Source organism: Pezoporus flaviventris, unplaced genomic scaffold (assembly GCF_033815535.1).
Source record: "Pezoporus flaviventris isolate CSIRO_AGI_PZ_B2104156 unplaced genomic scaffold, CSIRO_AGI_Pfla_v1 ptg000007l, whole genome shotgun sequence".
NCBI lineage: Eukaryota > Metazoa > Chordata > Aves > Psittaciformes > Psittacidae > Pezoporus > Pezoporus flaviventris.
Window position 1 is genome coordinate 4252693 of NW_026892555.1, and position 14191 is coordinate 4266883.

The 14191-nt window shown below is 51.1% G+C and overlaps 1 protein-coding gene and 1 long non-coding RNA gene across 2 annotated transcripts in view; one reads left to right on the forward strand and one right to left on the reverse strand.

Moving 5' to 3' along the window:
• Window positions 1–286: 286 nt before the first annotated feature.
• On the reverse strand, window positions 287–9651 carry LOC133266474 (uncharacterized). The gene is made up of 2 exons (XR_009742413.1): window positions 9454–9651; window positions 287–1123 (listed from the first exon to the last, which is right to left on the reverse strand). It is a non-coding gene; the product is annotated as an uncharacterized LOC133266474 (long non-coding RNA).
• Window positions 9652–9738: 87 nt separating this feature from the next.
• The window catches only part of KCNK9 (potassium two pore domain channel subfamily K member 9), a 79205-nt gene continuing 74752 nt past the window's right edge, over window positions 9739–14191 (forward strand). Inside the window, exon 1 of the mRNA XM_061447679.1 lies at window positions 9739–10547. Within this exon, the coding sequence (XP_061303663.1) occupies window positions 9968–10547 (580 nt within the window). The 5' untranslated portion in view covers window positions 9739–9967. The remainder of the gene's footprint in view (window positions 10548–14191) is intronic.

A 14191-nucleotide genomic window follows, 5' to 3' on the forward strand; every position in this document is an offset into this window, starting at 1 on the left:
GCTGGTTGGAAAAGTTTTTCCATTACTGAGAGGCGGTTGGGTCATAAATGATGAGAATAGAGGCCAGAAAAAAATATATGCTAGAACAAAATGCACTCTGAAAATTACGGAAGTATCTGAAGGGTGAGTGTATTCATGAGTCCTTAAACAGGGAAAAAAAAAATAGAAGGATGTGTGGAAGAGCCCACTCAATCTCTTCCAAATAAAAAGGATATGTATACATCAACCATTTAGTCAAAGGAGATAAAAGCTAGGTCCTGCTGCTGAAGCAGTCAACACAGAGAAGTAAGGTAAATCAGCACATTTTATTCAGCCTTATTTTAAATATCACAGACAATATGGAGTCTTTTCTTCTGGACAGGACAATGTCAAATATTCATGATAGCTCCTATCTTCCCTTTACAGTGGCATTCCATTAGTAACAGTTGCAGCTTACTTCACTAGCAAGAAAGCCCCCTAAGCAATTAATTTCCTTCTTTGGTGGTGCTTTTAACAAAACACACGCTTCCACAGGTTCATTCAGAAGTTGTTGCATCAAAACACTGTACCCATTGCTATAGGAAGATGTCTCTCCTAGTGCTCTGTATCTTTGCAGCTCAGTTACCTTTGGTGATGATGGAGGAGGATGTACCAGTACAAGGATCTTCGTTTCTACTTTGCCAGGATTCTCTTTGAAGACTCATTCAGTGGCAGTTTTGGTATGCAAGGTAATGATCTAAAGTATGCATCAAATATTACATTGAGGCATCAGCTGCAGTAAATGCAAAAGTGCCAGTCACACTGTGAGCATTTGGTGATCTAGAAATAGATCTGGAAGTCACACTGGCTCAGGAGACTAAGGCGGAGTCGGCTCAGTAACAAACGCATCAATAATCAACACCTTTGCTGTATTAATTTCTCCAAGGCAGCCTGTTCCTCTATAATGTGCCTTCAAGACGTGCATACATTACTGTCAGCGAGTGATGCTGTCCCCTTAGCTGGTCATGTTTAATGAAAGCGCTGTGCCTATATATAAATTCTGTGTTTGAGTGAAACATCTTCCAAATCCTTCGCAGCAGTTCTGGAAGAGACCTTTGGCTTGCACACTGAGAAGTGAATTCACCCCTTCTGCCATGCACAAGCTCTGCAGAATAAAAATGATACATGGATATAAAAATAGAACAGAAGAGACTATTTCGGTTGGACCAGATGCTCACATTCCTGCCACTTAGGTGGATTTAAGATTTGTGAATTCCCTGTAAAAAGAAATGAGTGTGGGGAAAAATACGAAGCGTAGGTCTGATCCTGTTATTCTTTCTCCCACATGTGAGCTTGCTTCACACAAGCACCCTCTCCCTAAGTCAATGAGACTTTTCGTGCATGTTTTCTGTCACTGCTGATTACTTTCAAGAGGACTGTCATGTTGCAGGAACAAGGCGGATGGAGGCAAGAATTAAAGCACCAGTCCCCCTGTTCTGCCTTCTTCTGCTTAAACACTGCTTGAGGAAGGGAATGCTGTTGACTCATTTGAGACCCTCCTGAGTGTATCCAATAGAGGTTGCTCTCCTTGGAACATCAATGGGGAAAAGATATAAAGAATAAAATGAGAGCTGCAAGGAGAAGGTTCCCTCCTCCATCATTTTCCTGTGCTACTGCTCTAAGGACACTGGTATATTCATCTAGTAACCCAGGCTCAGCTTCCTCTCATGGTCAGCCAGATAAGTCCATAGTCCACGACTATAGAAATGCACATGGCTGGCAGAAGGAAAAGACATGAAGGGAGCCTGTGAAACTAAAGGAAGTTTGGCTCCTTACAATAAAGTCTCTAGTACTTGTGATTATCTTTTCATCTTGGTAACACACCGATCCAAAGGTCCTCAGAGCTGACAGATACAGCTATGGTAGGCCTTGAGCCAGGCATTTTTAAACTAAACCGGTTCTTAAAATGGCAATGTTTACCTCCATGCTGCAGCTGCATTATGAAGGACGGTCTTCATTCATGGTCAGACCATTTCATGAATGAGTTTTGTAGACTTACAGGGAAGAATTTTTTGAGGGACCTCTGGAGAGCTATTCTTAATCCCTGAAATTGCAGTGTTTTTCTTATGCTCTGCCAATCTTGCTGGCTGTTCAAATTATAGAATCCCAGACTGGTTTGGACCGGAAGGGACCTTAAAGACATCAAGTTCCAGCACCCTGCCATGGGCAGGGACACCCTCCACTAGGACGAGGTTGCTCAAAGCCCCGTCCAATTTGTCCTTGAACACTTCCAGGGATGGAGAACTGCTACAGATCTGAGGCACTCCTCTCATGTAAACAGCATAGCTACAACCACTCCTTCTATGTGACCACCTTCCACAAATAATTGCCTATCGTCACTTAAAAGAATATCCACAGAAAATTTCAACACCCATCAGGTACTGATACGTATCTGTTGCTTTCCTTGGGCATGTGGCCCTGGACAGGACAGTCCCTCACATGGTACCTTCATTGTAGTAATTCAAAAAAATCCCCCAAAGGGATAGAGACACTTTACAGGGCAAAGTGAGCCGGGGTTACACCTCTGCTTTGCTCTGTATGCAGTAAGAGGAGCCTCTTCCTCTTATTGCCATGGCAGACATATGGGGAAGCCACACAGAGCTGTCTTGTTACACCCCTGCATGGGGGACAGTGGCTAAGAAATGGGGCCACCTTCTTGAAATTCAAAGTCTCCATGAATGGCATAGAGAAACTGCAGTTTGCTCCCTCTTGCAGCACAGGGGATGGGGAACATTGAAGGGAATTAAATGGGAGTGCTTTTCCTGCTCTGAGTAACAGCTCTGTTGAACTCCTCCTTTGGGGAGGATGAGAATTTTTGCTGAGTATGCAAACATTTTAGCTGTATTTGGGAAGAGAGAGGACAAGTGCTTGGGAGGAGGATCCATCATGGGTCACTAAACAGAACAACTAACTGAGGCTGAGAAAAAACCCTGAATCAAAATAGTCTGAGGTTGGGAGAGTATCTAAGGTGCTGGAAAAAGAATCACACATACGTGTTCTGTTTGTATTTCTCCCTCAAGTCTGCTACAGCCTCTGTGGGAGAGAGCCTTTTGGGCTAAATGAACCTTGGCCCTGGACAAGAACTGCCTTTCTGACCATCATCATGCCACTGTTTCAAGGGAAATAAAATAGTTTCCTGATAACCTCTGTAGAAAAACAAATAGGTTTATTCATTTTTCTCATATTATATATATATATATTTATGCATGTATTATCAAGCCCTTCTTCTTTCTAGTTTTGTTCACAGGTTTTGGTTATTTTTCTGATTTGGAGGCTTTTTTCCCTTATCTGCTTTGTTGTGAATGCCATGGTTCAGCTGGAAGATGGCTCATGAGTCCAACCCCTTCTTGCACAGAGAGAGGCATTAGATCTCTCTCAAGGAGCACCTCTGGCACGTCAACAGGAGTGACTGGACAGGTCCACAGAAGAGACTCAGGAACCAGTTGAAACTAGCTCTTGCCTTCACTGCAGAGTGAATTCAAGGTAAAATGTGAGAGCTTCTATAATACAACAGCACCCACACGCTCTTACCTTGAACGTGGGAGACTTCTAACTCCTGTTGGCTTTTTGTGGAGAGAGTAGGCGAAACATTGGGTTAGCACAGCTGCCAGGGCAACCACTACACAGCTCAGGGCTATCTTACAACCTGCTTACTCTTCCTCAAGCTAGACTAAACCAAGAGGAGCCAAGACATATGCTGACACTTCGAGTTAACCCTCCTTTTGGTGACTAAACAAGTTGCACTCCTTCAGTAGCCCCATCTACAACAGAATAAAACAATTTACTTTCTTTTTTTACCTCATGGAGAAATCCTTTGGGCAGAAAAGATCTTTTTAGCCATTTCCATCTATTTTAAAGAGAGAAAAGCTTTTCACTCATCCTTTACCCCTCCAATCCTTTCCACACCAGCTTTACAATGAGGTATTTTCTAGATTCTTCATCCTTACAATTTCCTTTTCTTTCAGTCATGCTATACACCCTGGGTCCCTATCCTCCACTCAGGCTCACAATGAACTTTCTGCTGCTCAGTGCATGTGTCTCTGTCTCTCTCTTGAGTGATGCCAGCACAGCCTGGCACTGCAGCAGAGCCATTGATCATCCTGTCCAATGTCAATCCTTCTCCCTGAAGTTTGCCTGACTGTTGTTGATGGAAGGACTGAATGACTTCTCTTTAGGCATTATTTGCTCTGTAGTTCAAACAGAGGCTTGTGCCGGTGAGCCTGGATGCATAAAGACTGGTCCTCAGGTGAGTATTTTCTCAGCAGCAAGGTCAGCAAAAAGGCAGGATGTAGATGCAAATAGATGTTTAAAAACTGAGTGTGATTTTTCTCTGAGCAATGTTGAAACCTTTGCAAGTACACAGAACTACAAATATTTCCTGTTCTACAACCCCAGCAAAATGCAAATACTCAGATTTTTCTCCAGCAAGCACTACATCAATCTGCAGCCTGACACTGCAGCCTGATCAGAGGAAGGCAGCAGCCCCTGTACCATCCATGACAATCACACTACACTTTGCTCTTAAGTCCCACTGAGACCCCGTCCTTTCTCAGCTGCCCCACTTTTACCCCACACTAACCACCATTTTCCAGCTAAAGGTTAATTACTCCAGGGGATATTTCCATCCAAGCTGCTGCCCGCAGGTTGCAATCCCTGCTTGAGTGCTATTTTTAGCCCAGCTCCTTCGTTGCTATTGATCCCAGTCACCCTCTGTTAATTAGATAGACACAACACACACAGCATTTGCAACTCATTTATCAATTCTGTTCAGCACCTCCCTCCCCTGAGATGTAATTTGGAGGCCTCCTTGAATGATGATATTGATCCTTCCCAGCAACTTTGCTATAGGATTCTCTGTGTTGCAAACTATTTATAGATTCTTCTTCTTCTCCTGCTCTCCCTTGGGGAATCAGAAATGGGCAACGGGAACCAGACTTCTATTTTTAAGGAGGCGATCAAAACCAGATATTTCCTCTTTTCTTCTTCTTTTCCCCTCCTTTCCCCTGTTGCTGTTATGTACAGGCTTCCCTTGGCAGGCAAGACCTTCCTGCTCCATGTGGTGCTGCAATGATTCTGGTAATGTTTAGGTGATGTGATGCGGAATTTGCCCTGGGTGAAATCTTGTTTGCTGAATTAATGAAATTAATTCCTCCTCCTCCCTGTGTCCAACAGTTTCACAAAGGGCTTTGTGACCTGTTTTGTCTGCTCAGCCTGAGGCACACTTTTCAGAGGGCTTCAATCTCGGAGACTGCCTTCTCAGCCCACGGATTTGGTCCATGTGCAATGCTCTGCAAATCTGTTTCCATCTCAGGAAGGGTATCCAAAGGCCTTGGACAAGTGTAGTCAGGAATGACACAGATGGAGCTGATTTTAAGGATGGAGGATGACAGTAATGAGCCCCAGGGTCCTAGAATTAGAGAAAGAGCTAAAATGAGGGAACATCACCTGAGGCTCACAGAAGTTGAGTAAGGTTGAAAATCCCAGCTCCTACACAGGAGGAGGCCTACAGCTACCATGTTGACACCAGAAGGGACAGCCCTGTCTCGGGGCATACATGAAAGCAGCCTCAGGCTTCTGTGGCAGCACCTGTGGCTGGAAATCCAGCAGTGAAGTGGGCGAGAGGAGAGCCAAGAGGAGCAGGGCAGGATGCAAGGGATGGCATGGGGTTCACCATGGGCAAAGAGAAGCCATGGGGACTGCAGCCCCTGCAGCAGGGTGGTGGCTCAGAAGACAATGGTGCTGGTGCCTCTGAGCCACTGGGAATGTGGCACTGTGTGCGTGAACATGGTGCTGTGTGTACCTGTGCTAGGGGAGGTTATGGTGCGGTTGGGGAAGGGGCTGTGTGGTTGTGTGGGATGGGGGTGGTATGCAAAGGGCTGTGGCTGGTTGGGTGGTACATGTATGGCTGTGTGTTATGTGGTGGGCTTTGGTAGGTGTGACGCTGTCCGGCGTTTGGACAAGGACTGTGGTGGGATGTGGTGAGTAGGGCTGGGTTTGGGGAGATGTGATGTGTGGGGCTGTGGTAGGTATGGCCATAGTGGTATGGATCATAGAATCAACTAGGTTGGAAAAGATCTTTTAGATCATCAAGTCCAACCGTTACCCAGGCACTGCCAAATCCACCACTAAACCACACCACTAACAGCCTCATCAAAATGGTCTTTGAACACTTCCAGGACAGTGATTCCACCACTGCCCTGGGCAGCCTGTTCCAATGCCTGAGCACCCTCCTCGTGAATAGATGTTTCCTAATGTCCAATCTAAACATCCCCTGGCACAGCCTGAGGCCACGCATACATAAAAGGGATGTATGTACATGCATGGAGCTGTGGTGTGTGTGGCCGTGATCTGTGTAGCCCTGGTCTGTGGTGTGTGTAGCTCTGGTGTGTGGGGCTGTAGTTTGTTTAGCAGTGGTGTGTGTGGCCATGGTCTATCGTGCATACGGCCATGGTATGTGTAGCTGCGGGACTGTGGTATGTACGACCGTGGTGTGTGTGGCTGTGGTCTGTGGTGTGTGTAACTGTGGTGTGTGTAACTGGTGTATGTAACTGTGGTGTGTGTAACTGGTGTATGTAACCGTGGTGTGTGTAACTGGTGTATGTAACTGTGGTGTGTGTAACTGGTGTATGTAACTGTGGTGTGTGTAGCTGCGGTGTGTGTAGCCATGGTCTCTGGCGTGTAGCCATGGTCTGTGCTGTGTGTAACTGTGGTGTGTGTAGCTGCGGTGTGTGTAGCCATGGTCTCTGGCGTGTAGCCATGGTCTGTGCTGTGTGTAACTGTGGTGTGTGTAACCATGGTCTCTGGTGTGTGGCCATGCTCTATGATGTGTATCACTGTGGTGTGTGTGGCCATGGTCCATGGTGTGCCCATGGTCTGTGATGTGTGTCACTGCAGTGTGTGCGGCCATGGTCCATGGTGTGTGCCCATGGTCCACGATGTGTGTCACTGCAGTGTGTGTGCCATGGTCCACGGTGTGTGTCACTGCAGTGTGTGTGCCATGGTCCACAGTGTGTGTCAGTGCAGTGTGTGTGCCCATGGTCCACGGTGTGTGTCACTGCTGTGTGTGTGCCGTGGTCCACGGTGTGTGTCACTGCAGTGTGTGTGCCCATGGTCCACGATGTGTGTCAGTGCAGTGCGTGCAGCCATGGTCCACGGTGTGTGTCAGTGCAGTGTGTGTGCCCATGGTCCACGATGTGTGTCAGTGCAGTGCGTGCAGCCATGGTCCACGGTGTGTGTCAGTGCAGTGTGTGTGCCATGGTCCACGATGTGTGTCACTGCAGTGCTTGTGCCATGGTCCATGATGTGTCACTGCTGTGTGTGTGCCATGGTCCACGATGTGTGTCACTGCAGTGTGTGTGCCCATGGTCCATGATGTGTGTCACTGCTGTGTGTGTGCCATGGTCCACAATGTGTGTCACTGCAGTGTGTGTGCCCATGGTCCATGATGTGTGTCACTGCTCTGTGTGTGCCCATGGTCCACGATGTGTGTCATTGCAGTGTGTGTGCCATGGTCCATGGTGTGTCACTGCAGTGTGTGTGCCATGGTCCATGGTCTGTGTCACTGCAGTGCTTGTGCATGGTCCATGGTGTGTGTCACTGCAGTGTGTGTGCCATGGTCCATGGTGTGTGTCACTGCAGTGCTTGTGCATGGTCCATGGTGTGTGTCACTGCAGTGCTTGTGCCATGGTCCAGGATGTGTGTCACTGCAGTGTGTGTGCCATGGTCCATGGTGTGTGTCACTGCTGTGTGTGTGCCATGGTCCATGGTGTGTGTCACTGCAGTGTGTGTGCCATGGTCCATGGTTTGTGTCATTGCTGTGTGTGTGCCATGGTCCATGGTGTGTGTCACTGCAGTGTGTGTGCCATGGTCCATGGTGTGTGTCACTGCTGTGTGTGTGCCATGGTCCATGGTGTGTGTCACTGCTCTGTGTGTGCCATGGTCCATGGTCTGTGTCACTGCTGTGTGTGTGCCATGGTCCATGGTGTGTGTCACTGCAGTGTGTGTACCATGGTCCATGATGTGTGTCACTGCAGTGTGTGTGCCATGGTCCATGGTGTGTGTCACTGCAGTGCTTGTGCCATGGTCCATGGTGTGTCACTGCAGTGTGTGTGCCATGGTCCATGGTGTGTCACTGCAGTGTGTGTGCCATGGTCCATGGTGTGTGTCACTGCAGTGCTTGTGCATGGTCCATGGTGTGTGTCACTGCAGTGTGTGTGCCATGGTCCATGGTGTGTGTCACTGCAGTGCTTGTGCATGGTCCATGGTGTGTGTCACTGCAGTGTGTGTGCCATGGTCCATGGTGTGTGTCACTGCAGTGTGTGTGCCATGGTCCATGGTGTGTGTCACTGCAGTGTGTGTGCCATGGTCCATGGTGTGTGTCACTGCAGTGTGTGTGCCATGGTCCATGGTGTGTCACTGCTGTGTGTGTGGCCGTGCTCTGCGCTGCCTTCGGTCGATCCCCGCACGGTGCCGCGGTGCCTCTTCCCGCGGGCGCTCCCTGAGGTGCATCCCCGCCCCGTCCCCGCCGCTCCCGCACCTGTCCCGTTCCCCCGCTCCGCTCCGTCCCTGCGGAGCCGCCACGATCCCGCCCCGCCGCCGCCGCCGCCCGGCCCCGCTCCTCGGCCGGGGCGTGGCCAAGCAGGGGGGAGGCGGGAAAGCGCCGCGCCGGGGCCGCTCCGCGGCTTCTCCCAGGCAGGGCGGCGCCGACGGGGTTAACGCGGTCCCCGTGGCGGCCGGGGCAGCTCCCGCCTCCCGCACCGGAGCGCACACGCACACACACACACACACACACACACACGCACACACACACACGCACACACACACACACAGACACGGGCAGGCGATGACCGAGGGGCGCGGGCTCGGTTCTCCCCGAGATGATGTCAAGAGCTCGGGAGGAGGAGGAGGAGGAGGACGGCCGCTCTTTTTCTTAACGGCTTTGTTCTAAAACCATCCGAAATAAAGCAGCCCCAGCCCCGCGCGCCGGGGGAGCAGCCGCGAAAGTACCTTTTTTTTTTGCCTTCTTTTGTTTTTTTTTTCCTTTTTCCCCCTATTTTTTCCTCCTCATCCCTGCCTTTGTGTCCGCCTGGGGCCGAGCCCCTTCCTCGCTCTCTCCCCGGGGAAGCCGCCGGCTTTTTTTCTCCTTTCCTTCCCCGCAGCCCGAAGCCGGAGGCAGCGCCCGCCCCACCGCTGCCCCGGGCAGGTGCCTCGGCGGCCGCCGGCTCCTCGCTGCCCTCTCGCATCCCCATCACCCGCCCGCCGGCCGGGGCGGCTCCGCGCCGCTCCTCCCGCGGGGCGCTGGCTCCCCGCCGCCAGGGCCACGCCGGCGGCCCGGCTCTCCCGCCTCCCGCCGGAGCGGCGGCGCGGCCGATCGCGCCCGGGGATGCTGTCCCCAACTCCCCGCCCGCCGCCTGACACCGCCGCCGCCGCCCTCACCGCACCGGACACCGCTCCGCTGCCCGCACCGCGGCCACCTGCAGCAGCCCGGCTCCCCGCCGCACGCCTCGCCCCGCGGCGGAAGGAATAAAGCGCTCAGCCCGTCCCGACCCGCCCGGCCGGCGCTCCCCCGAGGCAGCCGGGACCGGGGCGGGTCGGGGCCCCTGCGGGCCTCCCCCGACGGACGGAGCCCGGGCTCCCACCGCCCCTCATCCCTCTGCGCGGCCCCCCGCGGATGGGCGGGCTGCCGCCGCCCGGCCCCCCCCGGCCCCTCTGCGCCGCCTGAAGAAACTTGGGACGGCGGCGGCCTCCGCGTCCCCGCCGCGCCCCGCCCGGGCTGCGGGGGACCCTTCCCGCGTCGACGCGCCAACTTCGCGGGGGGACCCGCCGGCCGCAGGACTCCGGCTCGGGGCTGCCGGTCCTTCCCCGGCGGGGCGCAGCCCAGCGCCTCCTCCCCGCGGCGGGGACCCCCTGCCCCTGGCCGCGGTGCTGGGGAGGAGCGGGGGTGCCCTGGATGGCCCTGCGCGCTGGGACGGCTTGGTTTGGGCAGGTCCTGCGCAGAGTTTCCCGGCTCCAGGGCACTTGGTCCCGGCGCTCCAGCAGCCTCCTGTGCCTCTCCTCCTCCCAGGAACCCGAGCAGGCGGGCGGAGAGCGGCCGCCGCAGCAGCACAAGCTGCCCCGGAGCAGCGGCAGCGGCGGGCGCCGGCAGCCCCGCCGGCAGCTGCCCCGCTGCTGCGGCTGCTGCGGCCTGTCGGATCCCCGGGCGGCCAGGGGGGGACATGGTCCCCTCACTCGCCCCTTGCTGGCGGCCATGAAGAGGCAGAACGTGCGGACCCTGTCCCTCATCATCTGCACGTTCACCTACCTGCTGGTCGGGGCTGCCGTCTTTGATGCCCTGGAGTCCGACAACGAGATGCGGGAGGAGGAGAAACTCAAAGCCGAGGAGATCCGGCTCAAAGGAAAGTACAACATCACCAGCGAGGACTACCGGCAGCTGGAGTTGGTGATCATGCAGTCCGAACCACATCGGGCCGGTGTACAGTGGAAATTCGCCGGCTCTTTCTACTTTGCCATCACGGTCATCACCACCATCGGTGAGTGTCTGCCCTCCGGGAGGTTCTCTGGGGCAAGGGTGAGGGCTGGGGTGAAACCCCCCCTGGTTGGGAGAAAGGGCAGGGGGCAGCAGGGCAGGGGAAGAGTTCTGTGCTTGGATGAGTTTTTTTGGCTTCCCTCCTGTGTTATGTAATTCATTGCTCTTCATGGGCACTTGTTGGATTTGGCAGTGTCCTACACCTCTAACTCTTAGAGACAGAACCTGTGTCCCCCCATAGAGTGGTAATAGAGAGGAGTGAGGCAGGCCTGGCTGGGGGCATTGGTGCTGGCCAGTTGGCTACCATTGAACTGTGGCTTGGGTGTCAGGGAGGAGGGGGGAAAAGGCAGGGTGACACTCCTGGTGTTCCCTTTAGGAAGACGGAGGCCCTGTTGCCATGCTTCTCCTTGCACCTTTGCTTAAAGAGATATAGGGAAAACTCAGACAAATGGCATTTGGATGACAATGGAAATGATGAGAGCATGGGTTCTGGATCAGCTGGGAAAGCCCTGTGTGTAGCCACACATAGCCCTGCTTTCATAAACTTAGTTTTGGTCTTGGGCAGGGCTACGGAGGGGATTCCCACAGATGTGGTCCCATCGCTGGGCCTCTCCTGGGCATTCCCAGAGTGTTCCTGAAGTTTTTACTGCAGCTGGAGAGTTGGCTGTGCCAACAGGTCACAGTCTGCGTCTGCTCTTTGTGGGCACATGGTCTGACAGGTAGAATGATGTCTGCTGTCACATTCGTGCTGCCCAGCTTCCCAGACATGCCATTTCCCAAGACAGTCAGGGTACAGTCAGTGGACACAGCCACAGGCTGTCATTTTGTACTGCTCTGCTTCCCACAGTTACAGCAGAGCATTTCACACCAAGTTTGCTTCCCTGCCATACAATAAATACCAGGATAACGAGAGGCTGTGGTGTGCACGCAGAACTGTGCCACGACTCCAGCTCTGGCTTGGTTCCTTCCTCAGTGTTTTTGTATCCATCAAGGATGGAAGCATTTGGTAATGTTCTTCTCCCAGCGCTTCTCAGTGTTCACCCCCTTGAATCTGGGGAGATCTGGAAAGACCTCTCCAACTCAGCGGCTGTTTGATAGTGCATTGTATGGAGCAGGACAAGAAACACCAGCTCTCTTATTAGTACAGGACTCAATTGTTTTACCATTTTGGGTTTGTTACAAGAAATTTGAGCATTGCCACCTGAAGACAGGTAGCTTTCAGCAGAACATGATATGGAATACCCTTTGAGCAGGGTCTACTTACATGTGTACTTGATTATATTATACCTGGATGGTAAAAAATATTCTTTGAAGGACAATCTGATAGTATAAAGCCTATTTGCCCATATAAAAAGAAGATTTTAAAGGGAAAATTTCCTCTTATTTTCTGTTATTAGCTATATTATATAAAATACACGTACTAACAGGCTGTGGAATTGGAGTAGAATGTGACTTTGGCTACTGACTTAGATTACCTACTGTTCATTACGATGTCAGAACTGCCCTTCCTCCTTTAGTCACTGATTATCTCTTCCTCCATCAGTCTCTTGTCATGTATTTGTGCTGAGTGTGTACCGTCCAGTCATGCCCCTCTGGATTTACGAGGCTTCCACGCACACGCCTATGTACTCACGGTGCCTGCTACTCCCACCCAAGAGGTGGCTTCTACACTTTCTATGTTCTTAAGCTCAGTTGGTGACAGGTAGAAAGGGTAGTTTGCTGTTTTGGTTATATTTTACTTGGAAACAAGCCCAACTTGCTTGGGAAGCTGAAGCATTTTCTCCTGCAAAGAGCTGGGATTTGTTTAGGAAGCTCGGAGCACCTCAGCGTGCAGAGCATGGCATGTGTTTCTGTAGGCGGAGGCGCTTTGGGATGTTAGAATTGTTTAAATTTAAGATGTGTATAGCAACAGGGAACCACTGGGAGGAAGAGTGGTAATAAAGAATGGTGCGGAAAAACAGACGTTCCTTAACAACTGTTCATTTGGGAAACTCTGCTCCGGGAGGATCCATCTTTTGAAAGTTTATTAATAGTTACTATTTGCGTCTTCTATTCTGTGTATCATCTCTTCAGTACTAAAGGAGCTTTGTGATGGTGTCTCATTGACTGGTAGTCTGTAAAAGTGAGCATGGAAGGTTGTTCTTTAATTTCTACTTTATCCTAAAATAATCTGGTTCATAGAGGGGAAAAAATTACTTCCTGTATTTAAGTTCTCTGGAAAATAAGAGATTTCTTTTCTGTGATTCATAGGGCAGTGATCTTAAATGTTCATGTTAATCTTCTGCGAGTCTGAATTTTAATCTGTGTGTATGCTCTCACACAGATTTCCTTCTCCCTCTGCATCCTTCCATACTTGGAGGAGCACATGCAGTGTTGTGTGCACTTGTGAGCGTGCTGTAGTCAACCAGTGCTCCTGCAAAAGTGCATCTAACTAAGCATTGCAGGCTGATTTTTAAAACAGAGTGAATGAAACCCTTCGTTGCCTAATTTAGAGTGGTACACCTATCTCCACAAAGCTTCTCCTCAGAGAAGTGTGATAAGAATCAGTGGAACACAAGGTCTAGCAATGCGCGTATGACAGCAGACTAATTTATGTCTAACTTAATTGTTCTCCTTGATACTGCCGTGCTAGCAACATGTCTGAAGCGATTACCCCTTCATCGGATCGATTCACACCGCTGTGGCTTTCATTGCACCGAAGGCGATTGTGGCTGGCCGTGGCCACGGGTACCTGTTCGAGTCCGGGTGTTCGCGGCTAGGGTGGCCCGTGGTGCTGAAGGGACAGCTCCCGCTCTCGGCTCGGGCCGCGCCTGCTCTTGCACGCCCCGCGGCCGAGTGGGGCTTGTGAAAACTCATCACTGAAGACCCGTTTGGAAGGGAGGGTGGCAAAGTGAAAGCATCCCGTGAGAGGCGAAGCGCTGAGATTTGGTCAGCTCTCACATCTCCTCTAACACATGGCTCTCCGGCACAAAAAAGCTGGATAGGGACTTTTTACAAGGGCATGTAGTGATAGGACAAGGAGGAATGGCTTTAAACTGACAGAGGGGAGATTTAAATTAGATATTAGGAAAAAGTTCTTCACTATGAGGATGGTGAGGCGCTGGCAAGGGCTGGCCATGGAAGTTGTGGCTGCCCCATCCCTGTCAGTGTTCAAGGCCAGGTTGGACAGAGCTTTGAGCAACCTGGTCTAGTGGAAGGTGTCCCTGTCCATGGCAGGGGTTTGGAACTGGATGAGCTTTTTAAGGTCCCTTCCTTAAACCCAAACCATTCTACTATTCTGGCTTTTATTAGAGGGTGGTAGGACATTGCTGCTGTTTTGACAAGCTGCCTACTACACAAAGAAGCGAGGGCTGATGACCTACATGGAAACAGGGGTCTTATCATCTGGGACACAACATTTTTTATCTACTCCCCAGGTGCAATGCTGTTATTTTAACTGACCCAATAAAAACTATTAACAATCACAGTTGCTACAGCATTCAATGTGTCTGATCTTAAAATCCGTTAACAGAAGAAAAATACCCAGTTTCTGCAAAGTTTTGGTCATGTTTGAATTCCGTGAAAGTTTGTAGGTGATCAAAATAAGTTAATAAGATGTATTTGGTTCTCACCAATTGCTGAGTTTATTTTGGGATTGTTCTCCCTTCA